Source organism: Lonchura striata, chromosome 1, assembly GCF_046129695.1.
Source record: "Lonchura striata isolate bLonStr1 chromosome 1, bLonStr1.mat, whole genome shotgun sequence".
Classification (NCBI taxonomy): Eukaryota; Metazoa; Chordata; class Aves; order Passeriformes; family Estrildidae; genus Lonchura; species Lonchura striata.
This window is the reverse complement of record NC_134603.1, coordinates 42,584,417-42,601,193: the sequence shown is the minus strand read 5'-3', so window position 1 is coordinate 42,601,193 and position 16,777 is coordinate 42,584,417. Positions and strand designations below refer to the sequence as shown.

Here is a 16,777-nt window from a genome sequence, read left to right as displayed (position 1 = left end):
ATCATGCTATGTACTGAGTCAGAGTAAAGTGGGAGTCACTGGCAATGCACAGCACACTAATGAGGTCAGGTGGAAGCAGCACATAAGTTGTTCTTACAGTAAAGTTGTTCCTTATAATAATGGCTTCTTCAACATTCTTAAAGACTTGTTTAGCACTAGGTCAAGTATGAGAAGGCCACTGTTGTGGAGAGTGCTGTTGTGTTACAATACAAGGTGGCAAAATTAGAGGTTTTCAGGCTTTGGGACCTAGTAATTTGTTGCACTCAAATCCAAATGTTGCAATCATCTGTAGCATCTTGCATGTCTGCTCCTACTTGAGCCTGGAGCAGGCACAGGAACAGGCATATGGTGGGAGGTGCAAAGGGGCACAGGGACAAAGTCAATGGCAGCTGGCTTGAGCCTTAAAAGCCTCAGCTGGAGATCTGCTACCAAAGTGTGCACAGCTTCCACCCATATTAAAAATCCTCTCTGAGTCATTAGACTAGACTAGATGTCCTGGGTACCATTTACTGTGGGCTGGGTACCATTTACTGTGGGAGCACCTGTTTTAAGTTTCCCACTACCCTTTCCTCACAGAAGGAAGCTGGCAGTGCCCCTATCTTCAGGTTTATGCAGTGGCTTCCATTAGAACTTCATCCTCTTACAGAAGGCCTGGAATTGGCACACCACTAATGACCTGAGTGGGATGTGGGATAAATGCCTCCTGAGCAGCACTGCAGGAAACTACCATTACATCATGTTGTAGGTTTTTAAACAAATAACTAATTCTTGTCTTGTGTCTGTATAAAAGAACAATATTGACTGTGCTCAAGTATTTTCAGGCTTGATCTGATTTCATAGCTAGGATCATTTTTGTGAAATGTAAGAGGCTTCACATAATCACTCTTTTAAATCTACAGCTTATGTTTGACAAGTGGGTCATTGGTTAATGGAAGCAAGTAAATCCAGCTGTTTATCTTTTCAGTAAGACCATGCACTTTCTGTATGCTCTTGTCTGCTCAGAATGGAGACGTGTACATTTTTAATAACCCTCCCTCTATTTCAGGGTAGGGGCGTGAGCTTTATCTTTCATTTCTTCCCTACTTTCAAATAAAATAAAGTCACAATATTACTTCTGCTAGTATCCTACCTGATCTGTAAATTTGTGGCAGCAGTTGTGGTACTATTAATTTTATCACTATGTGTGATTTTTAAAAATTTGTTAATTTGACTTAATGAGGAAAATTTACTGTTGTACATTGCTTAAAAGTTTGCTTGCTCCTTTATTTCCCCTACCCAAGCCCCCAGGATTTCTGTGTGTTGCTCTCAAGAGATGCACCTTCGATTAAAGCAGACCAGCAGTAGCTTTCTCCCAGATAGCTTTAACTCTTAACATTTTTTGGGTAACTTGACATTTCAGGGATTCAGAAACTGCTATGTAAGCCTTCTGTAGGGTCCTAGCATCTAAATAAAGCACTTACAGCACTAGGTTAATAAAGTGCTCAAAGTACTAATGGAAACTTTGTCTAATAGGTCAAGCTCCAAAAGTCCTCTTAGGGAATGTCTGTCAGCAACATAATTTTCGTGACACAGTTTTCACATATTCTAATTTTTTTTCAATTCAGACTACTAATATAAGTGTAACATGATTAAAGCTGTCTATGAAAATTATTTTTCCTCTTCATGTGAAAGTTATTTTGTTAATAAAGACTTAGCATAAACACTAAGAAGATAATGAGCATTAACTTGCCAGGGGAAGGAGTCTGTTTTCCATCAATAAGTGAGAAAACTAAAACTTCCAGATTAGTTAGGGTATTGTGCTAAGTAGCAATTAAATTATACTCAACACTCTCTTGCTCCCGAATGCTCTAGTACTTGCAAATAGAAACTATTACTTTAGAAGTGTGTTACAGGTCTAAATTCTTAACGAGTTTAAAAGCATGTGGGTAAGAAATTCTCGGAAAGTGAAGAGCAGAATTCCTCAGATGCTTGCATTTGGCCGGGAAGGAGCCTGAATTAGCTGAAATCAATTCTATTTGTCTATGGGAAGGCAAGCTTCTGTTTAAAAATGTAGTGTGTAATACATGTATTTGCTCTAGCCCAAAGAGGAGGCACTCCCTGATTTCTCTGGGATCTAGAGATCACAAACAAACCCTTGGCAACCTAGTTTTTCAGAGGCGCTGAGGTGCCTCAGGGATTTGGGCTCTTTGGTGTGTTAATGGCAGCAATGTGTCACACGAGGTGTGTGGATCCCGGCTGTGATGCAGCCTTTAAATACAGGTGTCACTTCTTGGGGCGGCTGAGTGAAGGTTCGTGCAGCTCAGCAGGCAGCACTGCAGCCCGTTCCCCTGGCCGGGATGAAATGAGGAGCAATTAGCTAATGACAGCATGTGAGCTGGACAATAAATATGCTGGGGACTTGTCCGAGGGAAGGAAACCAATTTGACCCGGGTTCTCTGCAGGTGGCTGAGGAAGGGAAGTGGAAATTGCCCAAGCCTACAAAGGATTATGCCTGACAAAGGAAGAGTGGGAAAGAATGGGAGAAAAAACAATGGAGAAACCTCAGGTGTGGAACAAATCCTGAGATAAAAAGGAGGAGGCACTCATTTAGTTGTAGCAATGGAGAAGGATTGGATTTGCTTAGCTGCAGAGCTGGAAGTACTGAAAAGATTAGAAAGGCACCCATGGAAGAAAGGATGGAGACATGCCACAGTGGTGCTGAGGATGATGCTTGCACAGACTTGTGGTAGTGTTTTGTGAAAGCTGGCCAGAACAGCAGGGCCTGTTTCTGTGCTTGTAAAATGAGGAAAGCTGACAGAATTCAGTTTCAGTAAAATGCTATGAATGTCCCAGAAAAAAGCAGCTATCAGGAGAAAGGGGAAGGTTGCACACAAACAGAAAAGCACACCACTTTCTGTGTAACTTCTTGGCATTTGCTGATTTCATGGGCAATGAGACCCCTTGGCTCTGGAAGAGAGTGATTTGTAGTGCGCTGTAGGGTCCTGAGGAAACTGTAGAGCATTTTGCAGCAAGGCACTCACAGGGTTTTTGGGCTGGGGCTTGCAATCACAGAAATACTCACACACTACTGAATGACTTGGCAGTGTGATTTTGATCCTGGTCAGGCATGAATGTGCAATGGATTTTTTAAAATGTTAGCTAGAGCATGTAATACTGTTTACATTGGCTTTTTGCTGGGTGTGGGAGGACAGACACTTAATTAACAGTTTCCTGGGACAAAGTAATAACCCCTTCAAATCCTAGTTTGTAAAGATCCAATCTTTGTCAGCTAGGGAAACATTCATGATCCAGTAAAATTTAATAGACCATCTGTTGGAATCATTACTTTCTTGTGCCAGCCTTCTCCCTTCCTCTTTAGCAGTGATGAGCATCTTGGGCAGGTCAGACAGGTCTATATCAATTGACTGAAATGCTTTCAAAGTGTATAACTAACATTTTCAGTGTAGAGCAGTAAGAAGGCATATCAGAGATGGAGATTGTCCACTCCCACTTGATTTTTGATCACATTTTTGCCTTTTTCCTGACATCCCTCCTGAACCCCAAGTAAGCCAAAGATTCCTCAGCAGCTGAAAATAAGTAAATAAATGCTAGACTTAGTCTCTCACATTTCCAAGCCCTTCCAGGCTTTTACCATTTATAACTTGTTTTACTGGTTTTAAGTTTTACTGGTTTTAAGATACCAATGTCTGAAGCTCTGACTTTTCCCAGCAGTAATAGTCATAAACTCTACTGTGTGAAAACATGAAAATCCCAAATCCTTCTCTTCTAGAACACTCATCTCACTTTCATTTAATTCAATTTTTGTCATCCTCTGAAAAAAATGTAGGAATCCAGATTACCTGAACATTTTTTATGATTTTACTTTGGCTTTCCCTTTACAGTTGAACTGTGACAAAACAAGCCTAGAAAACTAGTTAACACCTCGGTGCTAATGGAAGTAGTAATGGTACATCTAGAATAGCCCCAGCCAAATAATTCCATGTAAATGTATGCAAATGAGCCATGAGTCAGTCTCCAGTATTCAACCAGTATTAAATCCTTACTCAAAACATTTATTGATCACAGCATCCATTTCCAAGTTTTTAGATAAGAGCAGCTCCACAAGGTGTGTCTGAAACTCTACTTTAGCCCAGAGGATATCACTGAAAACAAAGGTGACAGACACTAAATAACTCCAAATTTTGGGTTAGTCTGGAGTTAATGGAAGTAAAAATTCCTTCTGTTTGGAACCATTCCTCACTGAAGTATTTCCTGCTCTCATGGGAGTTTTTTGTTATGTAGAAAGTATAAAAATGTCCCGGCTATTCGGTGTGAATGTCTTATGTTTTAAGTAAGGAATCCTTTGATGTATACTGAAGAATGCTTCTTTCTAAATAGGAATTTGGGGAGTTTATTCTTTAAATCAGCTGGATTTAGCTAATTGGATTTAATAAATGTCCACTAAACCAATTTATTAATTTTGATCTAAGAATTAATATTAAAAGTACACAATTAGTCTTAAAGTATCTTATTCAAGGGTTTTTGAAATCCTGTTCCTGCAAACATAAGTCCTTCTTTTGTAGACAGTTCTTGAATCTTGAATTAATCCTCTGATTTCTATTTGATTTCTACAATAACTATAAAAGGTTACTTTTATAACTGGTCTTTCTAAAGGAAAATGCCCACACTCTGTGGCTCTACAAGATATCTCTCTTTAGCAATCAATTCATGCACTAATGGTCAGGTTGGATTTTCAGCTCATAAGACTAAATCTTCAAGTACACAAGATTCCAAGATTTATTTTATTCTTCCACACAGGCACAGAACTCTTTTTAAAATGTTAAATGTGAGATCTGAAATATAAATATGTGTGTATATTTAAAAATAGACTTGAATTACCTCATAGGGATTTGATCTATGCACATTGTGTAACTGGGACAGCCCTCTCTTTTTTTTTTTTTTCTGTTTTTTTTTTTCTGTTTTTTTTTTTTTTTCCCCTCTTTATCTGTGTCCCTCCAGGGAAGACAAATAATCAAGACTTTGCTTAAAGTGGCAACACTAGAATCCCCAAGGGTGGGAAGCTCATTCTTTGTCTACAGGATGTCTGGAGTGATAAGTAGCTGTTTTAATACAACTTATTCAGTGTTTCTTTGTTCTGACAAAATTATCATTTTCTTTTTGTCATTGTGAGTTTACATGCCCAGAAATATAAGGTATAGAATGAGCTAGTGGGATGGTGGTGGGACAATTTATTCCGGGCAGTGTAAACAAAGAGAGTCTATAAAGTTTTGAATTTTTACCTGAAGTGATCTTATGACACTCTGTTTTCCTTTGGGTTGACCAATGCTGTTGACAGTATGTCAACAAAATAGGAAACACCAGTTCTGCATAACCCAGGTCAGCTTGAAACTTACCATGTACCTCATCATGTTTGATATATGTTTGCTGGGTTGGTAACACTGCTTTTCCTGACCCCTTTATGGATATTTCTGTGTGATATGTTATTGTCACAAGTTAGAACTGTGCTCTAGTTTAGGCTGGCACAAGCCAGTGCTGTCTAATAGACATTCAATTGCAGACACCTCACTTGTACTTCTCACAGATAACATGCAAATCTGGATCTCCTGAATCTTCTGTTCCTAATCTGCTAAAGGCAACTTTAGAAATTAGGCTGATTCTGATGCAGCCTAATTAAGTATGCTCATGGTTATACCAATTTTACTGACCCTCTTCATGCTGGGAACAATGTCAATGTACCTTAATGAATTGGGACTTCCTTAAACAACTAATGTGTGTCCAAGACTTAACAGAATAATTCTTTTAGCTCTTTCCAAACTTTCTTCCTGAGTTGCTTTATTCACTTATTTTCAAGTTTAAACACTGTTGGCCAACTCCATCAGCAGAAAGAGACAGTTTCTGCATGGATTTCTTATAAACACACATACTTGAGTGCTAGAATTAACTTATTTTAATCTACAGCATGTAAATCTGGGGCTTTACAGAATTCTGTTAATCTTTGTTGTGATAAAGGAAGACTATGAGAATAGTTAAATTAGAAAAGCAGACTACATTGCTTAGGACAGCTGTTTTCCAAAAGTTATTGCTACCTTCCAACTGTTTTCTGAAATCTAGTCTCAGGTTTTCTTTCCCCAGTGAAAAAAACTGCACTTGTGACAGGAATGTTCATGAAACTCCTCAGAAATGTTATGTACATGGCCCATAATACTTATACTGGTATGATGTTTGCTGCAATTTGTAGCTGGACTCTATTCTGAAAAGGCTACAAGCAATATCACACTGAGTCCTTGACGAGCTTGAACATGAACAGGGATGTCAGAGATGAAGGATGCTTGCTGGCCACTCTAGGGTTAAATGTGTTTTTCTTATTCTCACTCCCTATTCCTCCCACTGCCCCAAAGTTATCCAAGCAGTGGGGAATTTCTGCAATCATTAATTGTATTTATAGTTTGGCTATGTCATTAAATACTCTCTAAAACCATGGTGGGTTGGGGGGGGGGGGTTATCCCCTCAAAAATGTATCCGCAGAAATCGCTAGCCTGGCCATCACCTCTGCTGTCAGAGGCTGTACATTGATCGCTTATCAGCACTAAAATATTTATAATTTATTTCCACATTAGCTGCCTAATAGAAAATTCTGGCTCGAGTATGCCTGAGGTCTTTCTAATGCTGCATTTTGGGCTTTTAGAGGATTTTACTCTCAGACATTATAAATTAGGCTTCATGGCCTTCCTACTGCAGTAAGTGAGGCTTAGAGCAAGTAAAGAGAGAGGAACTGAAAACAAAAGCTCTGAAGATGAGGGAGAAAACAAATTTTGGAGAATGATGTTTAGGCCGAGTCTGGTACTTAGTAGTATTACTGGATACTTAGTGCCCAGTATTACTGAGCACTAAGTATCCAGTCCTTAGCTAGACTGGATACTGTAATCTCTCTATCTGGTTCACGCAGCAGAAACCAAAGTACTGGAATGCCTGTGACATAGTGGAATTGTGCTTTTTGCATCAGCAGTACGCCTGGGACTTGCTATGCGGCTAGAATGGCACAGGAGAAGGTTGTCTTGAGAGGACATGACATCGCCATCCTTGGAGATTTTCAAGATTTGGATTGATTACTATCATGTCACCAAATGTGACCTGATCTCATATTGGTGATGATCATGCTCCAAGTGGGAGGTTGGACTGGATGACCTCCACAGGTCCCTTTCATCCATTGCCTCTGTGGTCTCAGTGCTGAAGATGTATTACATCAGGTTTTGTAATTCCACCCTTTGGCATTAATTACTTCCCTGGCTCTTTGCTTTGCTTAGTCGGCACATGACTGGTGAGTACCAGATTTCAGTACTTTCAGCATTCCACAGGTGGGCCTTTTTATTAACACCAAGGCTGACCTTCTATTCTTTGGATCAATTCTCTATTTGTGTGCCTAGTGCATGTAAAAATCTATAAAGGCAGCAGAGATGTACAGACATCCAATAACAGCAACAGGTTTCCTCTCTCTTTGACACTTTTAAGCTTAGCATGATGGAAGTGGGAAGAAGATTCTGGTGGCTCCCAGCACCTAAAGACAAAAGTTGTGCTTGTGGGCCACACAGTGCCCAGAAACAGAGATGTAGGTAGAGGGAATGCCGTGCATATTGAACCCATGCAATCCACATTGCATCCAGAGCCTCTGGGGCTGTGCTAGATGGACTGAGGCCCACTTAAACATGTGCTTTCTGAAAGCCAGTACCAGGCTTCTTTTGCTGATGCCTGGCTTGGCCTCCATAAAGGTAAGGTACTGTGTTGAGGCAGCGTGTGTTCTTCTGATCTTGAGTCCTAATGCAGAGGCAAGAAGAGGTCTGCAGCTAGGCTGCCATGCTCTCCTCACCTGCACTTCTCTTCTGTAGCTTTGTTGGTACATGTATTAAACATCTTTAGAGACTTCAATAAAGATGCTTCTGTTTTTGCCGCTGGTGAAGAAATAAACTCTGTAACAAGTTTGTGTTACAGAGTGTTTTACTGTTTACCTAGCAGAGCAGGTAGAGTTATATCTGGCAGATGAAAGACCTGCTATAGATCATTTTTATACATAGCATTTCTGGCTTGTCCCTATTCTTGAGTGTTACTAAGACGCTTATTGGCCTTTTTAACAGTGTTTTTTTGTTGCTTGTTTTGAAAAAGGCTCAAATGTAGTTTCCTTCAATTGCAGATGAATTAATAACTTTTCAGTGAAGTGCGCCAATTGCATATGTCAATAGATTGGTTACTGAAAGATAAATATGAGTATATTTGAAAACCTGGCAGAAAGTATAAGTAAGAACCCTTGTCTTGATGTGCAGAGGACAGTGGCAAATTTCCAGACTAACTTGAGACTTGTTAGAGATTGCTCTAAAATGTGTGTTAATCTATACATCCAACTTAAATCCAAGGAGATTCTCAGCAGTTCAAGTGTTGTGCATTTGGTGTTATTGATTTTATTCACCTTACAAGCTCTCTGTGAATGGTCTATATTATGAATATAATAATGTAAACTAAGCTTTCAGTAGTGTCATTTCAATCTGAAAGATTAGGTAAAGATTAGTTAAAATTTTATTAAGTCACTTTGTGCAGAAAAAAAATCTGAGGTAGAAACCTGACCAAATTCATACTTCAGAACCTCTGAGTTAAAATTTCTGCATTTGTCTCTGAGAACATGTTAGAAGTATCCACATGACTTTTGTTTAACCTACCATCTTAAGATTCTTTTTAAAAGATAAATAGATTTGGGGGCATGTATTTTTTAAGATGTTAGTAGATCAGCCCAAATATTTTGCATCTAACATCCGTGAGGTCATATAGATCTGTTTAGAGACTGTGTCTATAGGCACGCTTGTGTGTTTCTGCTTAGAGAAAATAATTTGTAAACAGCTGGACAGTATTTTTCTACTGTGGTAGAAGTGTGGGATTTGATGCACTGTTGGGATGTGAGGGTAGGTTTTGACCACAGTGAAGTTCAGGTCTGCTCCTGAGGATGACCAGCACTGATTTGTGATAATGTCAAACATTGAAGCACATTGCTATTTAGGCAAGGTGAGATATGCAGAAATCGTAGAGCTTTGCAGAGGGAAATGGACTGGGGAGGATGCAAAAACTCTTCTAGGAGAAGGGAAAGAAGAGATGAGGATTGTGTGATTGATTGGTGGTGCTAGCAGTGCCAGAAGTTCTGTGCCACTGCCTTGGCAGGTCTCTTCCCTTCTTGTTTCTGATCCAAGGAAGATTTTGAAGGATGTGCCATCAAATGTTTTTTTTCTGTGCAAGTCTGAGAGCAGAATGCTGGAAATGTGCAATACAGCTTCTCAGGTGTTATACTGTGCTGTCCAGTGAAGTTGTAAGCAGACATACAGAGCTTGCTATCCAGAGCTTTCAACATCTTGGTGCTTGGGGTGGAAATGCAGGCAGAGTAGCAGACACAGGAATCGAGAAAAAAAGAGCATAAAATAACTAAGACATTCGTGTGCTGTTTTAAAATTAGGCGTTAAATATTTTTTATATCTTATAGTCTCATGTCACTTAATATTGATGCCCTTTTTAAAAATAAAACGTTTGCCATCTGAAACACGAATCCCACGCTATGATTCTTGCGAGCTGCAGCCCGTGCGGGCGGGCTTTGTGCGGTGGGGATGGCCATCGCCCCCGGCACACCCGCGCCGAGGGGAGATGCTGGGGAGAGCCGGGCTGTGTTCCCTGCTGCGGCTCGCCGCTGTGTGACCGAGCGGCCCGGCGTGGGGGCCCCTTCACAAGAAGCCCGATAGCTCCTCGGTGCGGGGAGGCGGCGGACGATGCTGAGGTACCGGGGCACGGAGGGTGAGGATGGGGCATCGGGCGTCGAGGTCTCGGCTGGTCTCGCCCAAGCCGGGCGCGCACACGGCTGTCACAGGCGGCGGCGGGCAGGGGCACGGCGCGGAGCCCACGGGCGAGGCGGCGTGTGTGTGCCGCCCACGGGCGCGGCCGGGCGCGCGTGGGGGAGCCCCGGCGCTTTGTCTGTGGCCGCGCCGAGCGGGGGCCGCCGAACGGCTCGGGCCGCGGGGCCCGGCGGCTGCCCGCGCCGCCGGGGCGAGCGGCTCTTTGTGTGGGGGCGCGGGGCGGGGCGGGGCGGGCCCCTCTCTCCCCTGTCTCCCCTGTCTCCCCTGTCTCCCCTGTCTCCCCTGTCTCCCCTCTCTCCCCTGTCTCCCCTGTCTCCCCTCTCTCCCCGCCGCCCCTGCCGCGGCCGTCCCCGGGCGCTGCGCGGCGCCGGCCGGTTGCCATGGCGAGGGCGGTCACGTGTGGCGGCGGCGGCGGGGCTGACGCGCGGCGGGGCGGGGCGGGCGGGCGGCAGAGTCGCGGCTGCCGCCACCTTCCGCACACCAGCAGCGGCAGCAGCGGCAGCAGCGCGGGGCTCTGCGGAGCGGCGGGAGCGCCAATGCCCGGACCGACCCAAGCCCTGTCCCCAAATGGCGAGAACAACAACGACATCATCCAGGATAACGGGACCATCATCCCCTTCAGGAAGCACACGGTGCGGGGGGAGCGCTCCTACAGGTACTGCGGGGGGGCTGCGGCGGCGCGGGCGGCGGTTGCATAAGGCGGGCGGGCTGCAGCCCCCTCCTCTCCCCCGGCCCGCATTGTCCGGCTGCGGAGCGCTCGGGGGACAGAAGGGATGCTTGCGGAGGCTCGCCGCGCCCGGGCGCAAGAAAGGCGGTTAAAAATTATAATGAAAAAAAGAAAAAAAGAAAAAAGAGAGGGTGGAAATAAAAGGGAAGGCAAGAACGCCCCCCGCGCAGGCAGCCAGCTCCCCTTGGAAGAGAGCCGCAGCACCTCGCTGCGGATCTCGGAGGGAGGCGGCGCCGTGCGGGAGGCGGCGGCCGCGGATGGCGGGGCGCGGGCAGCCCTTCCCCGCCGGGAGAACCGCACCGGGTACCGGGCAGTGCCCGCCCCTCGCACGCCGGTGTGGGGGTGACAGCCGCCCCCCGCTCCTCGGGGCGGGGGTGACAGTTCTCCCGCTGCCTGCGCGGGGTAGGGCGGCTCCATCCCCGCCCCCCGCTCCCTGCCAGCCTCATTTTGTGTTTATTTATCGTCTCTCATTTGAGGGGGGACACCCGTCTTTTGTCGCAGTTATAGGCATTTTTGATGAATCGTTTGGCATGCGTTGCTGGCAGCGCTTCTGCATTAACATCTCTGACAATATGTTCCGGTAGATAAGCTCATTAAAATTGTTTGCATTGTTTGATAAGGGTCGCGGCGCAGCCCGGAACGCAACTGGTTTGATGTGCTCCTTGCTGCCGACTCGAAAGGCGATAATACGGCCGGTGGCTCCTTATGTCAATATACAGTTATTTTAAATGCTGCCTGGGTGACAGCAAGCAGTGCCTCTGCAGAGAACACGCCCCTTAAAGCTGATTTTCAAGCAGCAGGAAATGATGCTGCTCTCAAATATCTGACTAAAGTGGCGAGTTGTAAGCTCGAATGCATGAAAACAAACGTGGATGACTTGGCTTGTTTGTCTGAAGAAAATCGCGGTGTTTTTTCTTCTGCTGAGGAATAACGGAGCTGCTACCGGCACTTGGCCATTGATAACCTTAACAGTGAATCTCATTGTTGATCACGCACTGACGGATGAGCGTGAAATGTGTCGGAGAGCCCAGTATGTGGTTAGTTTGAATGGCACAAAATTTTATCTGTGTCTCTCTCTGAGACTGCTTATATTTTGTGGAGCCCTCGTGCACACATTTAGCACAAAGTAGCAGAATTGATTTTGTAAGGACCTATTTCTACTTGCAGAAAGCCTGGAGCTCTCACTTCCTATATCTAAATTTCAGCTGAGTAGTACAAGATTCTGTTTTAGGGGAAAGCTGTATTTCTATCGTGCAGCTAAACGGAACTATGAAATAGATTTGAAATATCATGCATCTACCTTTAGTTACTCTGACATGTCATAGGTACCACCGATTGCTAACTTGTTTCCTTCAGAAGAGTTCTTTGGAAAACCTCTGTTACATGGGGCTCTCCATTCTTCTTTTTCATGTGTTTTTCTGCAATCATCAAGTCAGTTTTCTTGTCGTTTTGCCTGTTATATTATACACTGAGCTATGTCTAGAAAAGACATTTGTGAGGCTGCTGTGTTCAGCACATGATTTCAGGCATAACGATATCACTTGCCCAGCTTTCCAGAAATTGGGGAGATACTCTGCATCTGAATAGCCTTTCGTCCAGAGAAGTACCCTGTAGTCTTTTAGAGATTTTTATCCATTTGTATCCCTTTCTAGAGCAATATAAAGTAATACAGAAGTGCTGATGCTAGCATTGCTTGTTATTTTTGAGCAGTAAATAAGTAATCCAGTTCAGTATATTTCATAATAAACCTTTAATCCACAAATAAAAATGTCTACTGAGGAATATCTATTTAGGTTGTTTCTTTTCCCTTTGGAAACTTGCCATGTTCTGCAGAGTCATAAATCCCATATCTGCTGGTTTCTTCCTTTCTCTGGGAGAAAGGGAGAATGATACTCGCTTCCAGCTGTAGCTGAAGTCCTTTAGGAAGTAAATGTCAAGCACAACAGAAGGGAAATGTTACGGAAAATACATGAAAACTTCGGTGAAACTTCTTGATACTGGGAAAAAATGGCTTATAACTTCCATGACAATCTTTAGTAGCTAGGCAAGTTCAGTTCTTGTTCAGTGTGAGTGGCAGGAGGAGATCACAGGGTACAACAGATGAATTCCATCACTTTAGTGCCTGCTGCCACACTGGACTGTCAGTGCCATTCCAGACTTCTGGAGCAGCTTGTAGGACCTCACCATATGACACATCAAGTTGCTATGCTTCTGATTGTTGGGCTGGCTTCTTCCATCTAGGAATATGGAATAAATATGTCATTAAACACACCCTGGAGCTTAACAGCAGATGAGCAGTTGTACAAAGCTAAAACACTTCTGCGTCCTGCATCTTTGCTCCTAAGTTAACCGGCATCTACCATGTGTATAGAGGTTCAGTATTTGCCTTTCCATCCTTCTCTCCTGTAGTAACAGAAATGCCTTCTCATTTTACAAGTTTTAACATGTTCTGTTCCATAGATATTTTAAAACAGAAGTAGTCTTTACTGATCAGAAAATTTGTGTTCATCAGGTTAGATATTCTCAGACCTAAAAAACTCCTTTGTTATTTTTAATACCAGGTTTTACCAAAGATTTGATGTCCAAATCCTGAAACATATTTAAAAACAGCTGCAGGTTGCACCATTTTACAGACTAGGAAGCTGACATGGAAGGAGCTGCTGTAAGTTATCCATGGAGTTGAGGATGCAGCAGGGAATTGAGTTTACACCATGAGTCCCAGCCATGTGCTCTGTATGCAAAGCCACAAATAGTTTTCCCATGTCTTCCAAAGGACATATTATATTTTGCAGACTGGGACATACAGGCCCAAGGTGTTAAGTTTCTCATCCAGCTTTACTTAGCTGGTAAATGGAAACCAGGCACTTTGGCATAAAATTTAGTCACAGGGTGATGTTACCTTTCAGAGTTAATAACTGTAATCAATCTGTATTGCTCAAGTGAAATGCTGTTTCTTTTGCTTCATAACAGGAGACTGTTTAAAATTAGGTACTGAGGTGTCTTTTTGTTGGCTCAAGTAGACTTGGGGTAATTTCTGAGAGCGGCATCACATTTAATGATAGTTTTAATTCTGCGTTCAAAGATGGCTGAAAAAATTCAATGAGAAACAAAATCAACAGTTGTGTGGATATTTTTTTTTAAATAAGACTTGTTTGCAGTGCTTTTTTTGCCAGACTACAGGTATCTTGTGTGGTTGATCAGCTCATCATATTTTTAAAAGCTGAAGTATTAAGAGTGAATACTTCTAGGTTCAAATGGCATACTTATTCTAAACCATCCTGGTCCTAAAGAGACTGGCTGTTGTACCTCCCTTTGCAGGGTACTGTTCTTAACTTCCGCTTTGTCTCTGTGTGTTGCTAGAAAAATGATTTTCTGGTCCTTCATTCCTTGGCTATATTTAGTTTTATACCCAGAACTTGCATGAAGCAGAGGAGAAGAGGCTGACTTCCTGATTATTTTTCTTGAAATCACTAGGCTAAAAGGAAAGAGTATTTCTGTTTTAGTTTTTATCTATGAATGTCTACCTTTCTAATGTTATCTGTTTTAAATATTTGTTTTTCCTAAGTGTGGTCTTCATTCTAGAAATCATTGTGTAAGCAGACAAGTGATGGTGCTGTGCATAATAATGAAAGCTAGAAAGCAGTGGTGATTTCCTCTCCCACTGCTGGAATAAATTGTGGGGTGTTACAGAGCATATCTGTCTGCCTTTTACAGCACTATGAGCTGATAACTTCCATGCTGAAAGTCCAGATTTACATTACAGCGAAATCTGTTTTGGTCTTTGTCTTCTGAACTCGCAGTGAATTGCCGGATGCAGGCTGGCCCTGGGCAGCAGAGAGCATCCTTCCCTCGGCAGGAGCTGCCCCTGGCTCTGGTGGCTCTGCCTTCCACACGTCTGGCTTTATTCAGTGTTCAAAGGGGGACCTATGGCTTTGCCTTACTCTGGGCAGAAGGAATTTCTTGCTCTAAAATTAGACTCCACTGAATGTGGGAAGCAGGTAATTACACTGAAGTAAAAAAGACCATTTGTGTCGATAAAATGAATATATAAAGGCCCAAGCTTGAGAACGGGGAAGATGTAACAGAGTAAAAGCAGCGAGTTGCCTTCTCACAGGATTGATAGGCGTGGCTTCTGAAACTGTAAACACCAGCCAAAGCAAATGCTATTAAATATATTAGTGAGTGAATATTTTCAGAGGCATTTGCTCTTGATCTAACAGTTTTATTGCAGATTATGACAATTTCACCCTAGATCTCATTGAAAGCAGGAAAAAGTCAATAACAAATGTTTAAAAAATCATCAACAAACTAACATAAATAACACCCCATAAATTTGGCCTGCGCTTTTCTAAAAGCTGTAGTTGAGATAACCCTCTTGTCTGCCAAGCATCTGGATTGCAACAAAGTAGTTACTATCCGGGAGAAGACCATCCTGATGACTTAGAGCCAGCAGCTTACTAGCCAGCATTAAGGAGGAGCCTTTAATGGCAGAAATCTTTCCTTGGTTCCTGTTAGCTTAGGTACCCTCTATTTTCTCTTCTTTCACTTTCATAATGCTGTCTTCCTACTGCTGCCACTGCTGTTCTTTAATCTTGTTTTCTGCTTAGGGAGTACTCTGCCTAGAGAGAGCTGTTTTGGTGACAATCTTCTGCTGGGCAGACCCAGCTCTCAGAAAGCAAGGGGGCAGCTGTCTGAAGATAACTGGGAATCACATGTGAGTGCATGTAAAAGCTTCTGAGGGTTAGGAGACTCTGACACTGCTTGATACTGCATCAGTAGTTTGAAACTTAGATTGTTGGGATATCTCAACATTATTGGGATATCTCTGTTGACCTGGATTTAGGTTTTCCTTGAAGGAAATAATACCTTCATAGTGTTTTGGGGACTGGAGGTATTTGTTTAAATCAGGGGCTAAGAGGGAGATAGCATTTTGGGGACTGGGGAGAGAGGGAAGAAAACACTCCACATACAGCCCAGTTAAGGGCATTGAGGTAATTTTCAGAGAGTACAAACTTCTCAGCTTACACCCAAGTGCTTTCACCATGAAGGTCTGAGAACGCCTAATTTGCACCCATCCTCCGTGGGTTTCAGAAACATCCTGTAGGTGGGAGGCTGCATTCTGGTTTTTGTTGTGTGATGTGGGGTTTCTTTAACTACCTTGTTGAGCTGCATAGCAACAGCAATGTTTTTTTGGCATATTAATAGAAAAAGGAGCAACTTTAGGACACGCAAGATGCTGAACCTGATGCTGGCACTTTCAGAAACAGACATTTTGGCTTCTGCCTTGTGTCTTCAATCTAGTCTTCCTAGAAAACAGGCACTGGAAAATATGCTGCATTGTGAAAGAAAGGTGGTTTGGAGGTGGAGCAAGAGACATTGATTAAAGGTATTTCTTTGGCTCATTTGCAGTTACCTCATCTGGACCACAGGAACATTCTTCCAGGGGCCATACCTGGACGAACCTTTTGTGATATAAAATTTGTTTTGTGAGCCGCTAAGAAAAGAAAATGCGTGGTAGGTCTACATTTCAAGCCTTGGCGTTTTGAATGTGTGACTCTCTAAAAATATCTTCAGAGGTTTTGGGGTTTAGTGGAGAAGTTACTTTAATTTGACAGTCTCTTCTCCTTCCTCATGCCCAAAGCTAATTATAGCAAAGGCTTGCTAAGGAAGCAGATAAACAGTGTGCCAGCTTTTCATTTTGGGAGTGCAACTTTCAGCCTTTGTTTGATAATTGAAAACGAGTGGTCTCGCCACATCTGTTCTCAATCACACCAGCCACTGAGTGGGATGGCATGAAGGCCGTGGCGCGGTGGCAGCAGCAGCGAGGCTCGCGCTGCTCCGGGACAGCGTTTGGCTGCTTGCATCCTCCTTGCTCCCTGAATCCTGGCCTCCAGCTAGCAGCACTGATCGCTCGCTCCCAGGATCAGTGCTGGGGAATGTAAATGGAAAACATCCGTGTTTCTTCTGTGGATGGTGTTAGCTGCGCGCTGCGTAGCTGTTTGGATCTTGCTCAGATCTCTGCTGCCTGACTCACTGATAAAGCATCTTCTTCGTTTCTTTCATTACAATTAGGTGGGAGGAGAAAGGGAATATCAGCTATAGAAGTTTACTAAACATACATTTAACTCTCGGGGTTTAAAAATAGTGTTGTTTTCTCTTTTTTTTAGCACAA

General features: G+C 43.2%; 1 protein-coding gene across 4 annotated transcripts in view; it reads left to right on the top strand.

The window, feature by feature from the left end:
* The window catches only part of MAPRE2 (microtubule associated protein RP/EB family member 2), a 98,662-nt gene that overhangs the window by 30,379 nt on the left and 51,506 nt on the right, over positions 1–16,777 (top strand). Inside the window, exon 1 of one of the 4 annotated variants that reach the window (XM_021536578.3) lies at positions 10,299–10,533. The exons of 2 other annotated variants lie outside the window; for them this stretch is intronic. In XM_021536578.3, the coding sequence (XP_021392253.1) occupies positions 10,415–10,533 (119 nt within the window). In that variant the 5' untranslated portion in view covers positions 10,299–10,414. Of the gene's footprint in view, positions 1–10,298; positions 10,534–16,777 lie in introns of those variants that run through there. One more of the 4 variants, XM_021536581.3, reaches the window with a different exon arrangement.